Below are 20,812 nucleotides of genomic sequence, written 5' to 3' on the forward strand. Positions count from 1 at the left end.
CATACATCCTCAATGCTCTCTTATTTATTTAATCCCACTGTTCCTGCACAGTACTGCTGCAATTCCATATCACTGCCTGTTTCACAAAAACCACATTTGAAAAAAATGCCCTAAAGACATCATGACTCTTGGCAGACCTTGCTAACTTTTAAAACAGCCCCCATTGAGAGCCGACCTCGGGGAAGGCACGAGAGAGCTGTTAAGGGGGCAAAGTAGGAATGGGCCATTAAAGAGGGATTTGGACACAAAAAATGACACAATCCAGACATTGAAGGAAGCATGAGAAAAAATCTCAAAATAACCCCATCTTGATCCTGAATAATATGAGTCAAGAAAAACATGGACAGACTTTCAAAATTCTGTCATACCCTTCTGTTATCATACCCTACTTTGTCATACCAATAAAGTAGCATTCCTGGAATTCCTCCAGTGGCTGCTTCTTGACCTGGCCTACCTTGAAGGGTTCACAGGGAGGCATATTCCATTGCTTTCATGCCACCGTCCCCTCGCCTTCTGGACTGGCAGAGCCTGGAGTACAGGTAGTCCTTGATTAATGACCATTAATTTAGTGATGGTTTGGACTTATGACAGTGCTGGAAAAACCAACTTACAACTGGTCCTCACACTTATGACCATCGCAGTGTCCCCACAGTCACATGATTGTGATTCAGGTGCTTGGCAACCAGTTTGCATTTACGACCGTTGCAGCGTCCCATGGTCCCGTGATTGCCATTTTCAACCTTCCCAGCTGGCTTCCAGCAGGCAAAATCCATGGGTAACTGTGTGATTCACTTAACGACCGCCACAAAGTGGTTGTAAAATTGGGTTGAATTCACTTAATGACTGCTTCACTGAGCAGCCAAAATTCTGGTCCCAATTGTGGTCGTTAAGCAAGGACTACCTATATCCCCTTTGGAGAACCGACAGGCCAGCCAGAATCAATGTGGAGGAGAAGACATCCTTGGTCCTCGCTCTGCAGGACTTGGCAAATCCAGCACCTGGAGAATTAAACTCAGCATCCTCTCGCGAGCCAGGCCAGCGCCTGCTAAACTGGGGTTGCATTGCTGAATCGGCTTGTACCGGTAGCGTGCTGGGTGTTAGGTTTGGCTGAAATTGCATCGCACTTTCCTTTATGCCTACGTTACATCTTGCAAGAAACGGGATGATAATAATAGAGCATCTTGCAAGAACTCAAATTTATCTCCCGGGTAAGGCACCCGAGTTCCTATTAGTAGAGATAGGTTGGATTCCTCGCCAGATGCGGCCTCGGCGTCGTCATCCGCAACCTCCAATATAATTCCTTTGGCCCTGCGCGGTTTAAGTCCAGAACGCAAAAGCGTGAAGGACCCAAGCCTTTCCACAGCTTGCACTTTAACGGGGTCGGCCCTGCCATGAGACAACAGAGGCAGACGGAAGCAAGATGGGAACGGAAAGGTGGAACTGGGGCATTCGGTCGCTAGTCTGAATCAGCCGCTCTGCCTTTGGACAAGGTTTGCCTGACCTGCCACGGAGGACGTGAATTCGTGAGAACCACAGCCCTCTTCACACCAGTGCGTGAGCTCTTGGCCAAAGCAACCTTGGCCCAGCCTGTTTCCGCTGCTTTGGATGCAACTCAGGTGAACGTAGCTAGATTTTGAAAAAGAAGACCGTCAAAATGCTTGCTGGGGGGTGGGGGGTGGGGGGGGATCTATGCTTGTTGTACACCGATTCTACACTAGCAAGCATGATCCGGGCAGCGTGGGAGGGAACGAAGAAAAGCGCGCCACCTCGCCTAAGCACAATGCAGGGAAGTCAGACGTCTTCCTTCCGTGGCGTTGCCAAGTGTTCTGTGTCCGTGAAGCCAGCAGGACATTCTGTTCCGTGAGCATGACCATGTTTTGGTTTGATTTGATTTGAAGTGACCAGGAAGAATTGAGTCACGCTCTAGTTAGAGCTGATCTTCCAATCTGGGCAAAACTGACCTAGGCTGATCAGGAATACCAGAGGGAGAGCTGATTAAGGTTTGGATGGGAGGCCACCAGGAGAGCCAGGGCTGTGAGCCAGATGGAGGAGGAGGAGGAGGAGGAGGAGGCTTCTGTCTTGTTGCCAGAAAGACAACAGGGAGGTGTCTAGAAACCCCCCAAGCTGACCCACAAGTTTTACAAACACTGCCACCCTGCCTTCCATCTTCAATCCTAATCTAACCTTCCTATCATCAGTCTTCCTTCCCAACTCCATGTTCTTCACAAATCAAGAATTAATCCTACATTCTTGATTTCAGGGTTGGCAGTTTAGATCTATCCACCCCATTTTCCATTCTGGCTGCACCCCAAACTTCCTTCCCATTTCTACAGTAAAGGAGAAGGATTTGAACTGAGTTCCCATAATCCCCCCCCCCCAGGCAAGGGCTTGGGAATTCTGGGAACTAACTAACTAACCAACCATCATGAAGTCAAGTTCTACATGCAACTAACCAAATATTGCAGGGGAGGGAGGTCACCCCACTGTGCAAATCCACCTTAAAAATCCTAACCCTGGATCCTAATGCCCGTTGCTCAGTCTTTGGTAGATGCCAATCCAGCGAATTTATCATTTTGTTCCTCTTGGGAGTATTAAGCATCAGCTGCTTTGACTGCTTGGGAAGGAGAAAAGCACAGAGGAGGGATCTTTTTAAAAGGAAATGAAATACCCCCTCCTCCAGAAACATACATTTTTTGACTGCCATGCTATGTATTCCAATAACATTAAAAATATGTGTGTGTATGTCTCTGTATACACACACATCCATGTATATTTATTTATCTCCAAAGAAGGCTGTCTGTCTATCTTTCTATCCATCCCTCCATCCCTCCATCCATAGAAGGGGGAGATAGATAGATAGATAGATAGATAGATAGATAGATAGATAGATAGATAGATAGATAGATAGATAGATAGATAGATAGATAGATAGATGATGGATGGATGGATTCCCCCCCTCGTCGCCAGGAAAGCCGACCAGCCCCTTTCCCCCTCTGGATGGGGAGCGGGATGGCGGCAGGATCCCCCCTTTCCTCCCTGGCTTCATGGAGCGGGGGTGGATGGGGGGGGGGGGCGCGGCGGCTGCGTGGATTGCAGACTCGCATCGCCGGGAGCGGAGCGTGGCAGGGCGGGGGGAGGCGATGAATCTGTGATCCCGCCCGGCGTTGGAGAACCAGCCGCGGCGACCGGGCTCGATGGTGGGCTCTCCATCCTGCGCGAGTGGCGGATGCTGAGTGAGAACCCGCCGCAGGGGAGAAAAGGGGGCTGGGAGGCGCGCGGGGGGGGAGGCGGGGGAAGCGGGGGAGGCAGACCCCCTACCCTGTTGGGGAGGAAAGGGGCCAGAGGAGGGGGCTCGCAAGGAGGGGGCCTTCTAATCCCGGACTTTCTGCAATTCTGGGCGACCCGTCCCTCTGCAGCCGCCCCCCCCGCCCCAAATCTACCTCTTTCTGCAGAGGTTCACCTAACCCACCCATTAGAGCTCTGCTGGGCCGCCACTTGGCCCCTTTGCTTCCCCATCGCCAAATCTGACCTGGGGGGGGCATTTTCCTAACCTCCCCCCGTTCTTTACCCCCTGCCCTCCAGTCTGGATGGGGGGGGTCGTTGCTGTTGCTTCTCTTTAGACGGCCAAGGCGGCTTTCGGATTGCTGCCTGCTCCCCTTGATTCCAACTGCCCACCCTCAAACTCTCCTGGTTTGCCAAGGATTACTAATCCTAACACCAATTCCACCCCGCCCCCCAAAACGGAATCCGGTGAGTCGATGACTGAATTTCTTCTGTTTTCGAATTCGCCTACAATATATCTGGCTGCCTTTTCATGCCTCTGATTCAGAATCCCGACACCCCAATCTGCCCGGGTGAGCCTTAATGCTTCCCCCACCCACCCAATATTTCTGAACCCCCAATTTCGGTCCCCACCCGGGTTCTTCGTCCCTCCCCCATCCTCAAACTGATTTCCCACACATCGATCTGTCTGTGTTTACTTCTGGCGGTGGCAGGCGGAGAAAAGGACGCCTGGGTTAATCGTAAAGGGTTGTTCTCCTAATTCGGTTTTCCCCCGCCCCCCCCCGGTCCCAATAGCCCCCTCCCGTTCCCAAGAGCTCGATGCTTCCCTTAAAAGTCCCACCGGCTGCGTTCCCACAACCTGCCTAACTTGGTGAGTCGAGCCATCCATTTTCTGACTTGCACAAGACATCAGAGGCTCCGCTCAGCAAATGGGCTGGGTTTGCGAAGTCCGCTTAAACCCAACCAAACCAAACTTGGCAGGTCGTGGGGATGCACCTGTTACGTGATCCCCTGACCCGGTTCAGCGGCTGTTGTGACTGCAGCCACAGAATCCAGGACTGTAATAAACATGCCCACGGGTTGACCAGCCAGCTCAGTTCTGATCCGGAGAGGCAGCCTCTTCGCATCCCAGGATAATCAGATTAGCACCTTCACTTCTTAAACCTTGCACCTTCAGCCAGATCCCACCCACCTATCTATTGCTGGCACCCTCCCCTTTTTTAAGGACCCCTTCCTGGTGGATATGTCCATACAGGGTGGGTGTTTTGTTGGTTGGTTGGTTTTTGGCAACAATATGAAACCGGTTTATCTTATTTTTTTCCAGGACTGCTTTTGTGTTTGTTTGACTTCCCCATCGGGCTTTACCTGTTGGTCCCCCATCCAAATGCTAATCAGATTTGCTTTTTCAGCAGCAAAGCCAACTCAAAAAAAAGGGGGGGGTGTTTCTGCTCTATTTTGTTTAGAAAGAACAGAGAATCACTCTTGAAGCATTTAGGCTCCTTGGAAATATATTCTGCACATGCTGCAGGATGCTCTCATTTTCACGGTTACTTTATCACCTACTTGATTGATTGATTGATTGATTGGGCGCCGTCAAGTCGTTTTCAACTCCTAGCGACCACACAGAAAGATTTTCCCCATGAACCCTAACCTATGCATCCATGCAAACTAGATTTCTCTACCTAAATTAATAGCTTGGGGCATCACTTTTCCTTTGCTATGTAGAAAATACTTTTAAAAGTCCTTTCAGCCAGACTTTTCTGGACAGTTTCATCTGGGAGGTTTCTAATATACAATCATCTTGCGGGTCCCCCGTTCCCAATTGTCCGAATTCCCACAAACATCCAGTGCACCAAAATCGGAGCTAGTTCCCGATCCTAAAAAAGGAGAAAAAAGTTATCTGAGCCTAAACTGATTTGGAGGGAGGAAAAGGGAGTGAATTCTCACCTTGAACTGGACGGCAGGAAAACCAGCCAATCAGACAATTAAAAAAATAAATAAAACTGTGTTTTTGTAGTTCATGTTGTGTAACTTCTCACGGGTAGATAGTTGGCTTGGATTGTTAAAAGGCGGCAGTTTGAAATCAAGGATTTTTTTTCTTCTTCTTTTCTTCATCTTTTGTGATAGTTTGGGAAATTTGGGGCTTGGAGTGGCATGTAAAATTGGAAGTGAAAATGCATGCAGGATAACATGCTTGTGCTGCAGCTGATGTTAGATTCCTGTCTAATCTCTTGCTGGCTGTGTTCACACAGCACCCTAAACCACATGCCAGCCCATCCTTGCTGTAGTCTGACAGTCATTCTTAACTAGCACGCCACTGCACACCGGTGTGCCATGGGCTTCTATCTAGTGGGCCACGAAATTCTTGTCTTTTTTTTTCAAATTGCTTTGTATTATGTATGTTCTGTATAATTCATATTTTCAATACACAGCAAATATTTTAAAAAATGTATACCTTCCCCTCAAACTACATCTTACACACACACACACACACATATACACACAATTAATAGTTTTCTGGGGGGGAGCCAGAGAAGTACTGCTATATTCAGGAACCCCTGGGCTAAGGGGTTGTGTGAAACCAGCTGATGTGGTTAGTTGATGGTGCAGTATATAGTCCAAAGCCAGAATGCTAGATTAGTCTTATAAACCACGATTAAGTAAACTATTGTTAAATAGGTCACGGCAACCCAGCCAGCTTTTGCTTTTCTTGTTTGGAAAATACCACTAGGAATCAGTTGCTGTTAATCTGGATTTTTTTTTTTTTGGCTGGAGTTATTGGTGTGATTTGCATGATGTGTGGTAATGTGATGCTTTTGTTCGGCCGGATGGCTGGAACCCTAGTTATTGTGGATTATAAATCCTAGTTTATGTGTATTGTGAGGACTGGATCAGTTGTGCTTTATTCAACAACCATGCCTAAACAAACCATGGTTTAAGCACAATATATGAACACACTTAAAAATCTGATGTTAGAACCTCAGTGTTGGAATTATTGGTATGTACATGATGATAGGTCCTTTGGCTTATCTTTTGAACCAACTTCCCCAACTTGACCATCCTCCAGATGTGTATTCATCCCCCAGATTTCCCCAGATGTGTGGACTTCATCTCCCAGAATTCCCAGCTAGGATGGCTGTTGCTGAGCATCCTGGGGGTTGAAGTCCACACATCTGGATGGGGAGGTTTGCTTAAAGCCCCCCGTTTAAAACTTAATCCTTCCTAGCCCCTTCTGTTTGGCTCTGTTTTTGAGGCTGTAGCTCCAAAACATAAAATGGATCTTAAAAAGTTGACATAGAGGCTGTCACTGTCCAGATTTCTTTTAAAAAATCAAAAACTTCCAAAATTCAGAACTTCACATTAAGACACTGAAATTGGAACTAAGGGCTGCACAATTTCAATTAAGGTCAGCCTTGCTCTTTCCTCAGAGCCTTCTATCTTCCTCAATCTGTTTCAGCAATACTTTAGAGTTGGGGTCTCCAATGGGGTGCCCCAGGGCACCAACCTTCTTGGATGCCCACAAAGCTAGACTCCTCTCTGACATTTTGCATCTTTCAATTATTTTTTTTATTTTTTTAAAAACACCACCTTCCAGCATTATGGCTTTGGGCCCCACAAGCTTCCTTCAAAAATTAAAATATTTATTTATTTACATATTTATTTAAGTGGATTTCAAATTTAGTTACTGCCCATCTCACTCAAAGAGTGACTCTGGGCGGTTTACAATAAAACCAGAATAAAACCAGAATAAATCATCATTAAAATACAATACATGGCTGCCATCTGGTGAACCAGCATGTCCCCCCTGCAGCCATTTTGTGACAGTGCCCACAAATGTCCTCCTCCCACCACCAAAGATTGGGGATTCTCTAATTTGGATATTATTACAAGAATCCTCTGCTTTTCAGGAACCTGGTAGAGACGTAGCTTTGCTGTTGAAATCTTCGGGGGGGGGGGGTTGAGGTTAGCCTTTTGAATAATTGACTTGCCATTGGCACCGTAAGCCAGAATGGGGGTCTCTGTCCAATGGAGGCTTGAATGGGAAAGAAAAAAGTCCAAATTGTGGGGTTGGGGGGGAGGATCTTTGTGTTTTTGCCTTGGGGCAACCCAGCTGTGGTGTTGCAGTTGTGGTCAGGGAGCAATTTTGCAGCTGCAAAGTTGACGTCTGTGTGTGTGTGTAATGTTAAGGAAAGGCCTGGGTCCCAATGCGGGGATCTATAAATATAGGATAATAAGAAAAAATCAAGTTCAATATCCCAGCAAGCAAACAATGAAGGTCTGGTTCAGTTGCTTTGTGGTTTTTGTTTTTGTTTTTTTCAAAATAAGGGTGCTGCAACTCTGCGTATTCTGCAATCTGGGCAGAGAGGTGTGGGTGACTAAGATCACTGAGTGCTGAAAAGACATCTACTTTCACCATGTTTTCGTTGCGTTCCAGGCTGGTGGGGGGGGGGGAGCAAAATGAAAATTCTTTTGCGGTTAATAAACGTTGATTTCCAGCCCCTGTGCCTGTTTGGAGGGCCCACCGCGGCTGTGTTCACACAACCCGCAATTTTGTGCCTGAATTAATCCGTTTTCCAGAATGGAACCCATCCTAAAGCACAAGCAGACCAAGCAGGCTCGTTCGCACAATGCTCTAAGACAGGGAAAAAACGAAACAAAACGCCAAGGTTCGAACTCTTCAGGGTTAGTTTGTGTGAATGTGGCTGCTAGATCTTTCTCTGATCTAGGTTAAGCAGATTGTGCGAACCCAGCAACGAGGGTGCAATGTTTTGTGAACTAAAACCAGGATCTGGAATAGGAGGTAGTTGGATTTTTTTTTTGATTTTTTTTGTTTTTTTTGAAGCCTCTCCCTCTTCCTTTCCTGGTGGGGACCAGGATGGAAAAGAGAGTGTTGCCTTGGCAACAGGGAGGCATTAAATATCTGAAATGCTGCCGTAGTAACAGTGCGGAGGTAGTTTAGGGCTGTCGCCATGGCAACTTTCAGGACTGGGAAGAACCCTTCGATACCGGAGATGCTAAATGTGTTTACAATCCTTGGGGTGGGTGGGTGGGTGGGGGGGAAGGTTCAATATAGCAAAACAACAAAGCCATGCCTAGAAGGGAGGAACTGAGCCAAAACAAGGCTGGGTGATGATATTGTGAGCTTCTGGGCACGTCTAGAGCGCCAGACTGGGCTGGGCTCTCTGAAACCCCTTTCCCGGCTAGTAAATGATTTCAGTCCAGTTCAACAGATAGATGTTTGGATTTAGACTTCCTACCAATTGCATTCAGATTCTGGTCTAGTGGAGAAGGTGATGGACTTGGAGCAGAAAGACCCCAGTTCAAATCCACCCCCCATGGAAGCTTCCTGAGGGATTCCTGGGAAATTCCTCCCTCTCAGCCTACCTCCTAGGAGTGTAGTTGTTCAAGGGAAAACTACATCTTGGGCTGTGTTAAGATAGAAGTGCATACAGGTAGTCCTCACTTAACAACATTTCGTTTAGTAATGGTTCAGACTTATGATGGTGCTGGAAAGAACTACTTACGACCGGTCCTCACACTTATGACAGTTGTAGCGTCCCCACGGTCACATGATCGTGATCTGGGCCATTGGCAACCAGTTCACATTTATGACCGTCGCAGCGTCCTGTGGTCATATGATTGCCATTGTCTACCTTCCCGGCTGGCTTCTGGCAAGCAAAATCAATGGGGAATCGTGTGATTCACTTAACAACCATGTGGTTCGCTTAACACCCGTGTTGATTCACTTAATGACCACTGCAAAAAAGGTCGTAAAATTGGGTCAGATTCACTTAATGACCACTTTGCTTAGCAACCGAAATTCCAGGCCCAGTTGTGATTGTTAAATGAAGGCTACCTATATGACCTAAAAGACTGGCCTTGGCTAAGTGTGAAACGTGAAGCCAGGCCACACCTGGTTAATGTTTGAATGGAAGACCACCAGAAAAAGCAGCTGGATTGGGAAGCCCAAAAACACATCACAAAAGAAGACAGTAGCAAACATCCAGGTTGTCTCCTGGAGCTGAACCAGATTGGCCTTGGGTCCTATATGGATGGGAGACCAACAGGAATAGCCAGGACCACAGGCTCAACCGGGAATATATTATCAAAAACCACCTTGGAAGAAAACAATGGCACATCACTTTTGTATGATTACCAAGTCCGCTTTGAGGTGCCCATGAATCTGCCAAGAATTCTGAGAGAGTTTTTAAACCACGTGTCCCTGGGATAATCAAATGTTCCTTCTTGTTTATTGCTTTTCTTCTTTCCTCTGGGCCAAATTGGACATTGCAAAACCATAACAAGAAGAAGAAGAATTTAAGAGAAAGAAAGGTAGTTCCCCACTGCCCCAGGACCTCTTGTTGGCAAAGCTGCGTTCCAGTCTGGATTCACACAACCCTCTGCTTTTCCTTGCAGGATGGTGCTAGAAGGAAGTCCTGAAGCGGTGAGTTCTCATTCCCTTGACCTCCGTCGGGCATGTCCCCAGAATGGACGCTTTTACCCTTCAGCAGGGGACAGTATCCTGTTAACCAAAAAACCGGTGAAGTACGGGGAGTTGATTGTCCTAGGGTAAGTGAAGACATTTCTTCTAGACACCTCAGTTCTGGAAGATTGGCGAGGGGGCGTGTGTGAGCGGAAACTCTGCAAGTTGGACCAGGCTGGATTTCAGTTTGCTTCCCCGCCTCACCATCTCTCCTTTGCAAAAGAGTGGGGTGGGTCGTGCTCAGCGTGTCGCACAAACCCTGCTGCTGTGATTCGCAGTGACCACCCCGTCCAGATAGATGCGCTATTCCCAGCTGGAGACAGAGGGACCTAAAACCTACTTCGACAGCCAGAGATCCAGATTTTCACAGCCCAGGAGAGAAAGAAGGCTTTGGCTGGCTTAACTCCAAATCCAGATAACAGGACCAGAAATTTTGTTGTGTTAGGTTCCCTGAAAGCCTTAATCTATGGTTTGGTCTTGGTTTATGAGGATTATGAGCCTTCTAATGTTCGTTATACTGTTTTAATTCTCACTGTTGTTGGATGGGGGGAGAAATGTACTTTCAGACTTGCAAGATTGATGTCAGCCTCACTGGAGTAAACCAGATAGGAATCACAACTGGATGAACTAATTCTATTTTATTGTAAGTCTACATTAATAGAATCTTGCAAGTCTGAAAGTACAATTCTCCCTCCGTCTCCTTTACACCCCGAGAAACGAGGGAGGGTCCCTCCTGAGCCTCTTTCCCCTCCCATTATGCAGCTGCGGGCTCTGCCCTCCCTTATCTGACCATTCCCTAGGCAGCATCTCTTTGCCCCGTCTTCCAAGGTCCTTCTCACATACCATTATGTCAGCCTTCCCAGGTGGACCAGACAGGAAACACAACCAGATGAGCTAATTCTACCTTATTGTAAGGCTACACTGAGAGAAACTTGCAAGTCTGAAAGTACAATTCTCCCCCCCCCCGACTCCTTTGCAGCCCGAGAAACGAGGGAGGGTCCCTTCTGAGTCTCTTTCTCTTCCCATTATGCAGCAGAGGGCTAAGCCGCCTCTTATCTGACCGTTCCCTTTGCTGCGTCTCTTTGCTCCGAATCCCAGGGTCTTTCCCACACACCATTAAAGTTGTTGCTGTGTTCAATTTGGCCCAGGAACGTAACCCTTGTCACCTGGGTCTCTTCCAACGCAGGTACAATGGCTCCTTGGCTAATGGAGACAAGGGCCGCCACCGCAGTCGTCTGGCCCTGTACAAGCGGCCCAAAGCCAATGGGGTTAAACCGGATGTCATCCACCATATCTCCACACCACTGATGTCCAAAGTAAGTCTAAAGACCCTTCCCGGTTTCCGAATGGTCACCCCCATCCGAGGAACGGGACTGCTAGGTATAAATGTGCCGCCGTTTAAACCGCGGGCCAGGTGAGAAGAGTGCCTCTGAGCACACACAAAGTTCCTTTCTTCCCCCATCTGGAGCCACCGCCATTGCTCTGAATGTGGAATTTGGGAATGGGGATCAGAACGAGGGGAGTAGCTAAAACTTAGGGCTTTGTTCTGAAACCTGCCCTGACAAAAGCAGGGGAGGGAGAAAAGATGGTGGGGAGTATCTGCCATTTTGCCTTGGGTTTCACTGCCTGGCCTGGCCCACTGTGGGGGCCATTTTGTGAGAGCACCAACAGGCCTGCATTCAAACTTCCAAGTTGGAAACTTTGCCTTAAGGGCATCTTTGTGAATGAAACCGTGGAATCAACACAGGACACAAAGCGCAAATAATCAAGGCAGTGCGCTCTGGAGGGGTCCTCACCAAGATGGTGGGTGCCTCCCTTGCAGACAAAAGAAAATCACTGATATTTATACATTACAGAAAAGGAAATGTGAGCATCCATGTTCATGTGATGATGCTGGCATATATACATATTCATAAGCAATAGATTTCAATTACTTTCTGTCCTACTTGTCTACTCTGAAGAAAGCCATCGTCTTAGGGAAGAAGGGAGGGAGCAAACTTCTTGAATAGAGGGATTCGTGGCTTGCTATGGGAATGTCCTGATAAAAGTTAGCAGAAGGTGCAGAAGCTGGTGTGAACTAGCCTCCAAGGTTGTTCCCATATATCTTGACATTTCAGTTTGGTTTAAATGGGACCATTCATCCGAAAACTTATTTTTCTCACAAAACAGAAGCTCCTTCCAGACTGTGCAGAATTTGAATGCCATGGTCCTTGGTCTGAACCAAGGAGGTAGTTTAGCTTAGCCATGGAAGTCAACGGTTTGAGAGTGAATCTCTCGGCTGCAACGGGGGAGAATTGATCATTTTTTACCTGTCTGGTCCAACAGGCACTGAGCGACAGAGGTCAACACAGCATCTCCTACACGCTTTCCCGCAGCCATTCGGTAATTGTCGAATATACTCAAGACAGCGAGACCGACATGTTCCAGGTATTTATCAGGCCGAGCAGAGGAAGGGGGCAACTCTGCTGGGCCTCTGAAGATAAGCTGATGGGGGACAGCCCAAGGGGGAAGCCGTTTGTGCAGATCTTTGGGGAAGACCCACAAGCTGGAAGATGGTGTGCAGGAACAGATCTATTTTCCCGGCTCTTTCAGCTAAAGCAGTGTTTCTCAGCCTGGCAGCTTTAAGATACATGGACTTCAACTCCCAGAATTCCCCAGCCAGCCATGCTGGCTGGGGAATTCTGGGAGTTGAAGTCCACCTATCTTAAAGTTGCCAAGGTTGAGAAACACTGGACTAAAGTAATGTTCTGCTCTAGTGGGAATGTATTTTTTTTTCAGACTTCACTGCAGAATTGCTTCAAGGATGGTGGAGAATAAAGCATCCAATTATTAGCTCGCAAATTAGTCTTTGTTAATACTTGGATGGGGGACCACCAGGAGATGCAACCCTGTAAGTTAGACTGGAGCCATCCCAGAAAAAGGCAACCGCAAGCCACTTATATATTTTTTCCCCCAAAAAACCACATACATCTCCATGGGCATGGTGATCCTTCTGAGCTGACTTGATGGTCGGCAGTGATGGGGGTGTACCTTGTTTCCACCCTACCTCCCTATAATGTAATTTGTGATCCTTCTGAGGCTTCCTCAGCCCTCTGTAATATTGGTCTGATAAGGAATCCCCCCTTTGCAGCTTAGCATGTTACACAGATGCAGCTCAATTAGTTTCAAGTTTGTTTATTGTTCAGATCCAGAAAAGTGGGATGGTTCATTAATTAAATTAAGCTTGTTATGCACATCTAACTATTGCGTCGGTGTGCGTGCGTGTCGAAAACAACTGTCTGGCTTTCTAATCTCTGGCTATACTGAAAGTAATTCTTCTCCAAGCACTCTTTAACAAGATTGATTGAGAAGACTGGAATAGCGTGCCATGAATCCCAGCATTTAGATGAACCTGGGTTATATAAATATAATGAACGAATGAATGAATGAATGAATTAATGAAGTTGTAATTACAGTTTTTGCTTGTTTGTGTGATTTTTTATGTTTTCTTGCTGTTTAAACTTTTTCTTTCTTTTTGCGTATGGTCAATCATTAATTTTGATTTTATATTGCTGAATGCATGTCTGTTTGAAAACCGATCAATAAAAGTATTTGGTTTTTGGTTAGAAAAAGAATTCTACCAACTGAATTACTTCCAGGCCAAGCATCACTGTATCCTCAAGTACATTAAGATGGGGACTTCTTTAACTTCTTCTCAGCTGCCTTAAACAAATTTTTATTTTATTTTAACAAAACCATCTTTAATCTTAAAGAAATTCTTTCCAACTGCCTTACTGTGAACCTGAAAAACGCCAGTGGCTGGTCTCTTCAGTGATACAACAGGATCTTGCAGATGGTGATTTCTTTAAGTGTTTAGGCCAGGATGTGTCATGAGTAAGGATGGCGAGCAGGGGGCCCCCATCCAGACTGTCAAGCGCATGCGTAGCACTGAGGAATTGGGCAGCCATTCAAAGAGACACAGATCGGGACCGCCTTAACCTTTGGGGTTTATATGTCTGGGTTTTTCCCACGCTTCTTCAGTTTGTTAGGATTGATGTCCTAACCACCAGGAAACACGCTGAGACAAGGAACTGGTCTCTAATATTTATTGCTAGTACTTAACAGGAATCCTAACAAACTCAAGAAGCGTGGGAAAAACCCAGACATATAACCCCCAAGGGTTAAGGCGGTCCCGATCTGTGTCTCTTTGAATGGCTGACCAATTCATCAGTGCTACGCATGCGCTTGACAGTCTGGATGGGAGCCCCCTGCTCGCCATCCTCACTCATGACAGGATGTTTATTTATTTATTATTTATTTGTTTATTTTCTATCCCACCTTTATTATCTTTATAAATAACTCAAGGCGGTGAACATACCTAATACGCCTTCCTCCTCCTCTTTTCCCCACAACCACCACCCTGTGAGGTGGGCTGGGCTGAGAGAGAGGGACTGGCCCAAGGTCACCCAGCCGGCTTTCGTGCCTAAGGCGGGACTAGAACTCACCTTCTCCTGGTTTCTAGCCTGTTGCCTTAAGCACTAGACCAAACTGGCTCTCTTTTTAAGTGAGCTCTGTCAGTTAACATTTTATTATAAGCTGGAACCGTTTGAATTGGAATGGTTTGATTATAAGTTGGAACTGCTGTTTGGGACCTTGGATATTTATGGCCTGGGGGCGTTAAATGGTTGCTTTTAACTTTGTACGCCGCCCAGAGCCATTGCAGCGAGCTGGGCAGCCAGAGAAATAATTTAAGGACAGAAATAAAAATCCATCTGAGCGCAGATAAAGCCAGTGTTAAGGGAACAGGAGGAACGTCCACCTCGTGTTTAAATTTCAGTCTTTTAATAGCATCTCTCCACACCATCTCTCTCTTGCCAGATTGGACGGTCTACTGAGAGCATGATTGATTTTGTGGTGACTGACACAACACCGGGGACCAACTCATCCGTTGACGGACAGTCGGCCCAAAGTACAATTTCGCGCTTTGCCTGCCGCGTCATCTGCGAGAGGAACCCTCCATATACTGCCCGAATTTACGCTGCTGGCTTTGATGCTTCCCGCAACATTTTCCTTGGAGTGAGTGAGTCACCAAGTAGTTGTGTGTGTGTGCGCGTGCGCACATGTGCACGCATGTTGGCATAGTCGCATTCACACAATGCATTAAGCCTGGTATAGGTAGTCTTCACTTAACAACCATTCGATTAGTGATGGTTCAGACTTACGACGGTGCTGGAAAAGCCGACTCATGACTGGTCCTCACACTTACAACCGTTGCAGTATCCCCATGGTTACATGATCACGATATGGGCGCTTAGCAACCGGTTCGTGTTTATGACTGTTGCAGTGTCACGTGATCGCCATTTTCGACCTTCCCAGCCGGCTTCTGGCAAGTAAAATCAATGGGGAACTGCATTATTTGCTTAACAACCACGTGGTTCACTTAACGGGTACAATTATTCGCTTAACAACCATTGCAAAAAAGATCGTAACATCAGGTCAGATTTGCTGAATGACCGCTTCACTTAGCAACTGAATTGTGGTCGTTAAGCGAGGACTACCTGTACCTAAATGGATTCCTTTTTTGGGTTACCACAGTACATGTCCTTACACCTACCACAGGTTTAGCCATTAAACTGGTCAGCCACCAACCTGGTCAAATCTATCAGCCAAACCAGTCTAACACCTGCATTTGCTAATATTTTCTGTTATTGCTTGTTTGGTTCGCTTTTGCGGCGGGGGTTTTGAGGCCTGTTTAAGATTTTCATTAAAGGTTTGTACTGCATTCACACACACAGGTCAAGATCTAGCAGATGCGTTTGTTCTCCTGGAGAAGCTTGATGACTGCAAACTTTGGTCAGGGTTAGCAAACTGCACATTGGTGCAAACTAAGAAAACAGCTGATTTCTTAACCATTGAAAGCATTTTGTGTAAATTCTGTTTGTAATCAGTTGCAAAATGAGGGAGAGAATGAGTTTTTTGATTGGAAATAATGCATTTACACTGGGGGAAGTGGCTGCTTTGGTGGAGAGGGGCATATGGGAATGTCGGGGGCATGTTCACAAAATGGCTCTCACAGCCAGGCATGGCCAGTCATAAAGGGCCTAAAAGGTTAATTACATCCCCTGGGACGTGGGATCTTTGTGGGACCCAAAGACATTGCTGCCCTAAATTAATTGCAGACTTTGATGCCTGCAGTGGGCTTCCTAAATTATCATTCATCTGTTCAATTGAAGAGAGAGCCAGTTTGGTGTTGTGAAGGCACCAGGCTAGAAACTGGGAGACATGAGTTCTAGTCCCGCCTTAGGCACGAAGCCAGCTGGGTGACCTTGGGCCAGTCACTCCCTCTCAGCCCTAGGGAGGAGGCAATGGCAAACCACTTTGGAAAAACCTTGCCAAGAAAACTGCAGGGACTTGCCCAGGCGGTCTCCGAGAATTGGACACGATTGAACGATTAAAAATATAATAATTAAAAGGCACTTTTCAAAAGTTGGGTGGGGGTGGAAACCTGCAGGATCCCATATCCACTACATTGCCTTTTTGTTTCAAATAACAAAAATGATTCTTTTCCAAGCATGAGTCCTGCAAAGTTTTCTTTAAAGAGGTTTATTGCAAAGAGTGAGATTGGGCTATAAGAATTCCAGCAATTTATTTGATTGATGGATTATGCGCCATCAAGTCATTTTCGACTCCTTGCGACTACCTAGATAGATTTTCTCTGAGAGGATCCGTCCCTAACCTATTCTTTCTGGTCTCCCAATGGCGCACTCGTTGCCTTTGAAACTGACCAGCAACTGAACGACTTCCCCATTTAGAACCAAAATACAGGTAGTTCTTGCTTAAATGACCACAATTGGGACCAGAATTTCAGTTCCTAAGTGAATTCGACCCGACTTTACAACCTTTCTTGCAGCAGTCATTAAGCAAATCACGGTTGTTAAATGAACCCTGTGGTCGTTAAGCAAATCACGCAGTTCCCCATTGGTTTTGCTTGCCAGAAGTCAGCTGGAAAGGTTGAACAAGGTGATCACGTGGCTGTGGGAAGGTGCAATGGTCATAAATGTGAGGACCAGTTGCAAGTTCCTTTTTTCAGTGCCGTCGTAAGTCTGAACCATCGCCAAACAAATGGTTGTTAAGTGAGGACTACCTGTATTGCCATGTATGTTAGGATGGCGATTTTTAAAATTTTCTTTCCAACAACTTTCCTATGATCCAGCAACAAGGTGGCTGGGAACCAACCATGATTCCTTAGTTAGAAATGGCCGGGCTGTCTTTGCCCTAGACGGGTTTGTGCTAGGAGCCCATCCTGAGCAGTGGAGCAGTTACCAACCTGGATGCTGAAACAGGACTTTGATGTCTCTTCTCTCGTCGGCAGGAGAGGGCTGCCAAGTGGAGGACTCCGGATGGGCTCATGGATGGGTTGACCACAAACGGCGTGCTCGTGATGCACCCCAACGGTGGCTTTAGCGAAGACTCCACCCCAGGGGTCTGGCGGGAGATCTCGGTGTGCGGGAACGTCTACGCTCTGCGTGACAGTCGCTCAGCACAGCAGCGGGGAAAGCTGGTAGGTTGGCAACGCTACGGAGAGGAACATCCAAGAGAGGAACTAAAACCCAAGGGCAGAGCAATAACATTTCTCCAGACATAAGGCTCAGGAGAAACATGAGATGCTAAGCCCAGCTTAACAAAACTTAACATAAAACTTAAACCTAGCTTAACAAAACTTAACTTAAAACATAAACCCAGCTTAACAAAACTTAAAAATTAAACCCAGCTTAACAAAACACAATTGCTGTGTTGACCTGACTTGCTCTGCTACCCTAAGTTAACATATCCTGCCTTAATGTGTTGGCCCAATTCACACAAACAAGCCAGATTCCCAGGATACCCTGAACTGAAAACTCCCCACCCGATCTGATTTCAAACCTGCTCCAGCTGTTGTGTGAACCCAATCACTAATGCTCCAGGAATCCATCTGAAGAGCTGAGCCCACATGCTAAACCATCCAGAAGCTAACAGGAGCCAAGGTAGAAAGAGAGAAAGAGAAAGGGAGAAAAAAAAATCCCATGGCTCATTTTCATAACATTGGCTGCATTTGTATAAAACACTAAAACCAGGTCTGCCTTTGCACTGCCTGCTAAAGGTCAGTGATTAAAATGTTGTTAGGGTTCTTATGAAGATTGCAAATATTATTATTACGGTGTAGTGTGCATGCAAGCTTAGTCCACTGGGTTAGTTGACTGAGCCACTCAAATATATTCTGCAAAGTTAGCCCTGGTGTTCCGTTAATCCAGGTTACAAGTGTGGCGGGAACCCAGCACACGCCTCTACTTGCAACCCTTTGGGGAATCAAAGGACAAGTTTTGGCATGGCCCAACCTAATCCCTCTTTCTCTGCGCCAGGTGGAATTGGAGTCAAACGTGCTCCAGGACGGTTCCCTGATCGATCTCTGTGGCGCCACGCTGCTGTGGCGGACCTCGGAGGGCCTCCTGCGCACCCCAACCCTGCAGCAGCTCGAGGTGCTGCGCCAAGAGATCAACGCCGCCCGGCCCCAGTGCCCGGTGGGCTTCAGCACCCTGGCCTTCCCCAGCCTGGCCCAGCGGGGGGTGGTGGAGAAACAGCAGCCCTGGGTCTACGTCAACTGCGGCCATGTCCACGGCTTCCACAACTGGGGCTGTCGTAAGGAGAAAGGGGGCCTGGAGCGCGAGTGCCCCATGTGTCGGCGGTTGGGCCCATACGTGCCTCTCTGGTTGGGCTGCGAGGCAGGGTTGTACCTGGACGCCGGACGCCCCACCCATGCCTTCTGCCCCTGCGGCCATGTCTGTTCTGCCAAGACTGTCCAGTACTGGTCACAGATCCCCCTGCCCCACGGCACACACGCCTTCCACGCGGCCTGCCCCTTCTGCGGCACCTGGCTGACGGGCCAGCAGGGTTTCGTCCGGCTCATTTTCCAGGGGCCGCTCGACTGAGCTGGGGAGGGGGGCAGCACGGCCCGCCAGGCGGGGAGACGGTTGGAAAATAAAGGCGCAACATCTGAGAACAGTTTCGGCCACCGTTGACCCCTCTGTATCTTAATCCGATTGTACCAGGATCTGCATCAGCTGGAAGGCAACCCCATCTCTTCCAATCAAAGTATTCTGGGGAGGGGGGCTGGATCCAAATTTGGGGAGACAGATTCTCCTCTATGTCCCTCCCCATCCTTGCCCATCCCAATGGCCAATTTCTTTCCCTTACCATCTAGAACCAGTCTTCACTGCTGCCAAGAAGCAGAGGGCAAGGGACCAGTAGAGTTGGCCCTGAGGCTTGGTTCACACATGACAGACAGCCAGGACTGAAATGGGACCAAGTCATTTTCGGTTCAGGGGATACGAAAACCCAGCTGTTATCTTCGAATAGGACATGAATTGCCAGAGGAAGCTCTAATCTAAATTCGTTGCTTGGGCATTGTAGGTTATATGCACACTGCTGTTGTGATTTATTCAACCCAGGTTTAGGGTGTTGTGTGAACCCAGCCTAGATCCATGTTAGGATCTGTGGGGGCCCAGGAGAGCTTTGCTGTTGCTAACATACATATATATCAATCATACTTCTGTGGATTCTCTTATTTAATTACTGTATGAGATTTTTCTCCTGCCTTTACAGGTAGTCATTGCTTAACAACCACAACTGGGACTGGAATTTTGGTTGCTAAGTGAAGCAGTCATTAAGCAAATCCGACCCAATTTTATGACCTTTTTTGCAGCGGTCATTAAGCAAATCACCGTGGGCATTAAGTGAACCACATGCTCGTTAAGAGAATCATGCAGTTCCCCACTGATTTTGCTTGCCAGAAGCCAGTTGAGAAGTTTGAAAATGGTGATCACGTGACCACGGGACACTGCGATGGTCATAAATGTGAACCAGTCGCCAAGCTCCCAAATCATGATCACATGACCGCAGGGATGCTGTGATGGTCGTAAGTGTGAGGACCGGTTGTAAGTCAGTTTTTCCAGCACCATTGTAAGCCTGAACTGTCACTAAATGAGTGGTTGTTAAGTGAGGACTACCTGTATTTTGTACAACTCAAGATGGCATGTATAATGATCTCTCCTCCTGTCTCCCCCACAATGACAACCCTGTGAGGTGGGTTGGGCTGAGAGAGAGGGACTGGCCCAGCTGGCTTTCATGCCTAAAACTCACCATCTCCTGGTTTCTAGTTGAGCACCTTCACCACTGCACCAAAATAGCCTTTTTTTTTTCTTTTAATCATCACCTGAAATAAGGTTCTTCTCCCTTTGTGTTCCTCCCCCTATTCTCTTCCAACTGAGAGGGAAGAATTTACCTTCTAATGTGTTTTCCCACCCCAAAAAGGAGGACATTAGGGAGAAATCCTCACGCACGTGGTATGATTCTTGCACTTTCTCTTTGCATCCACCCAACCCACTTCCTCTGCTTCACACTTCCGGATTAACCCTTTTTTCAAGCTTGCAAAACAGTTAAATCATAACCTCAGCGGAGAGGTTGCATTTGCACCACACATGATGCTACAAAGAAAAAAACTAACTGGAGATTGAAATTAACCAGCAGTTGGGTGTTGTGTGAAAGCTCTGCTGGGGCTTCTGTTGACTTGGTTATTGGGTGAACGCAGCCAGTGAGGAGGCCCAGAGGGGGCCACGGAGGAGTCGCCTCGGCACCCTCCCGTCTCCGAGGTCTGCGGCCCCCACAGCTTCCCGCATTATTAAACCCCAAGGAAGCGGAAAACGCAACAGGGATCTCCCTTGCTGCTTCATCCTCTCCTCTTCGCGATTGCTGTCTCAAATGATTCTCAGTATTAGTGAAAAACCCATGAAGTCTCAAGGGCACACTTACTCACAACTTCCCACATACGTTTGCAGCTTTGATGAGGCCCCCAAACCAGAAAACATCTGTAGATTGGGGCATCCCCAGACCCTGGTGGATCTGTGGCAAGAGACTGCTTTCCCTCTGCAAATCTGACAGAGAAAGAGACAAGGAGGATGGAAAATCAAGGAAGGAGAGAATGAAATGGAAGGGAGAAAGGAAAGGAGGAAAAGGAAGAAAAGCCAGAATGGG

General features: G+C 47.3%; 1 protein-coding gene across 1 annotated transcript; it reads left to right on the forward strand.

The window, feature by feature from the left end:
• Positions 1–3,109: 3,109 nt before the first annotated feature.
• On the forward strand, positions 3,110–18,852 carry PELI3 (pellino E3 ubiquitin protein ligase family member 3). The gene is made up of 7 exons (XM_063317015.1): positions 3,110–3,233; positions 9,700–9,852; positions 10,953–11,082; positions 12,092–12,193; positions 14,624–14,821; positions 17,118–17,306; positions 18,145–18,852. Exons 2-7 carry the CDS (start codon positions 9,701–9,703, stop codon positions 18,709–18,711), a joined length of 1,338 nt encoding a protein of 445 aa, XP_063173085.1. The 5' UTR covers positions 3,110–3,233; position 9,700; the 3' UTR covers positions 18,712–18,852.
• Positions 18,853–20,812: the final 1,960 nt, after the last annotated feature.

Source organism: Candoia aspera, chromosome 17 (assembly GCF_035149785.1).
Source record: "Candoia aspera isolate rCanAsp1 chromosome 17, rCanAsp1.hap2, whole genome shotgun sequence".
NCBI lineage: Eukaryota > Metazoa > Chordata > Lepidosauria > Squamata > Boidae > Candoia > Candoia aspera.

What these genes read in the sequence shown, in the direction of transcription:
- PELI3 (XM_063317015.1), top strand. Translation starts at nt 9,701, where the DNA reads ATGGTGCTAGAAGGAAGTCCTGAAGCGGTGAGTTCTCATTCCCTTGAC. An exon ending in GGGGAGTTGATTGTCCTAGG is followed by an intron (nt 9,853 to 10,952) that starts GTAAGTGAAGAC and finishes CTTCCAACGCAG; the next exon opens with GTACAATGGCTCCTTGGCTA. An exon ending in CACAGCAGCGGGGAAAGCTG is followed by an intron (nt 17,307 to 18,144) that starts GTAGGTTGGCAA and finishes TCTCTGCGCCAG; the next exon opens with GTGGAATTGGAGTCAAACGT.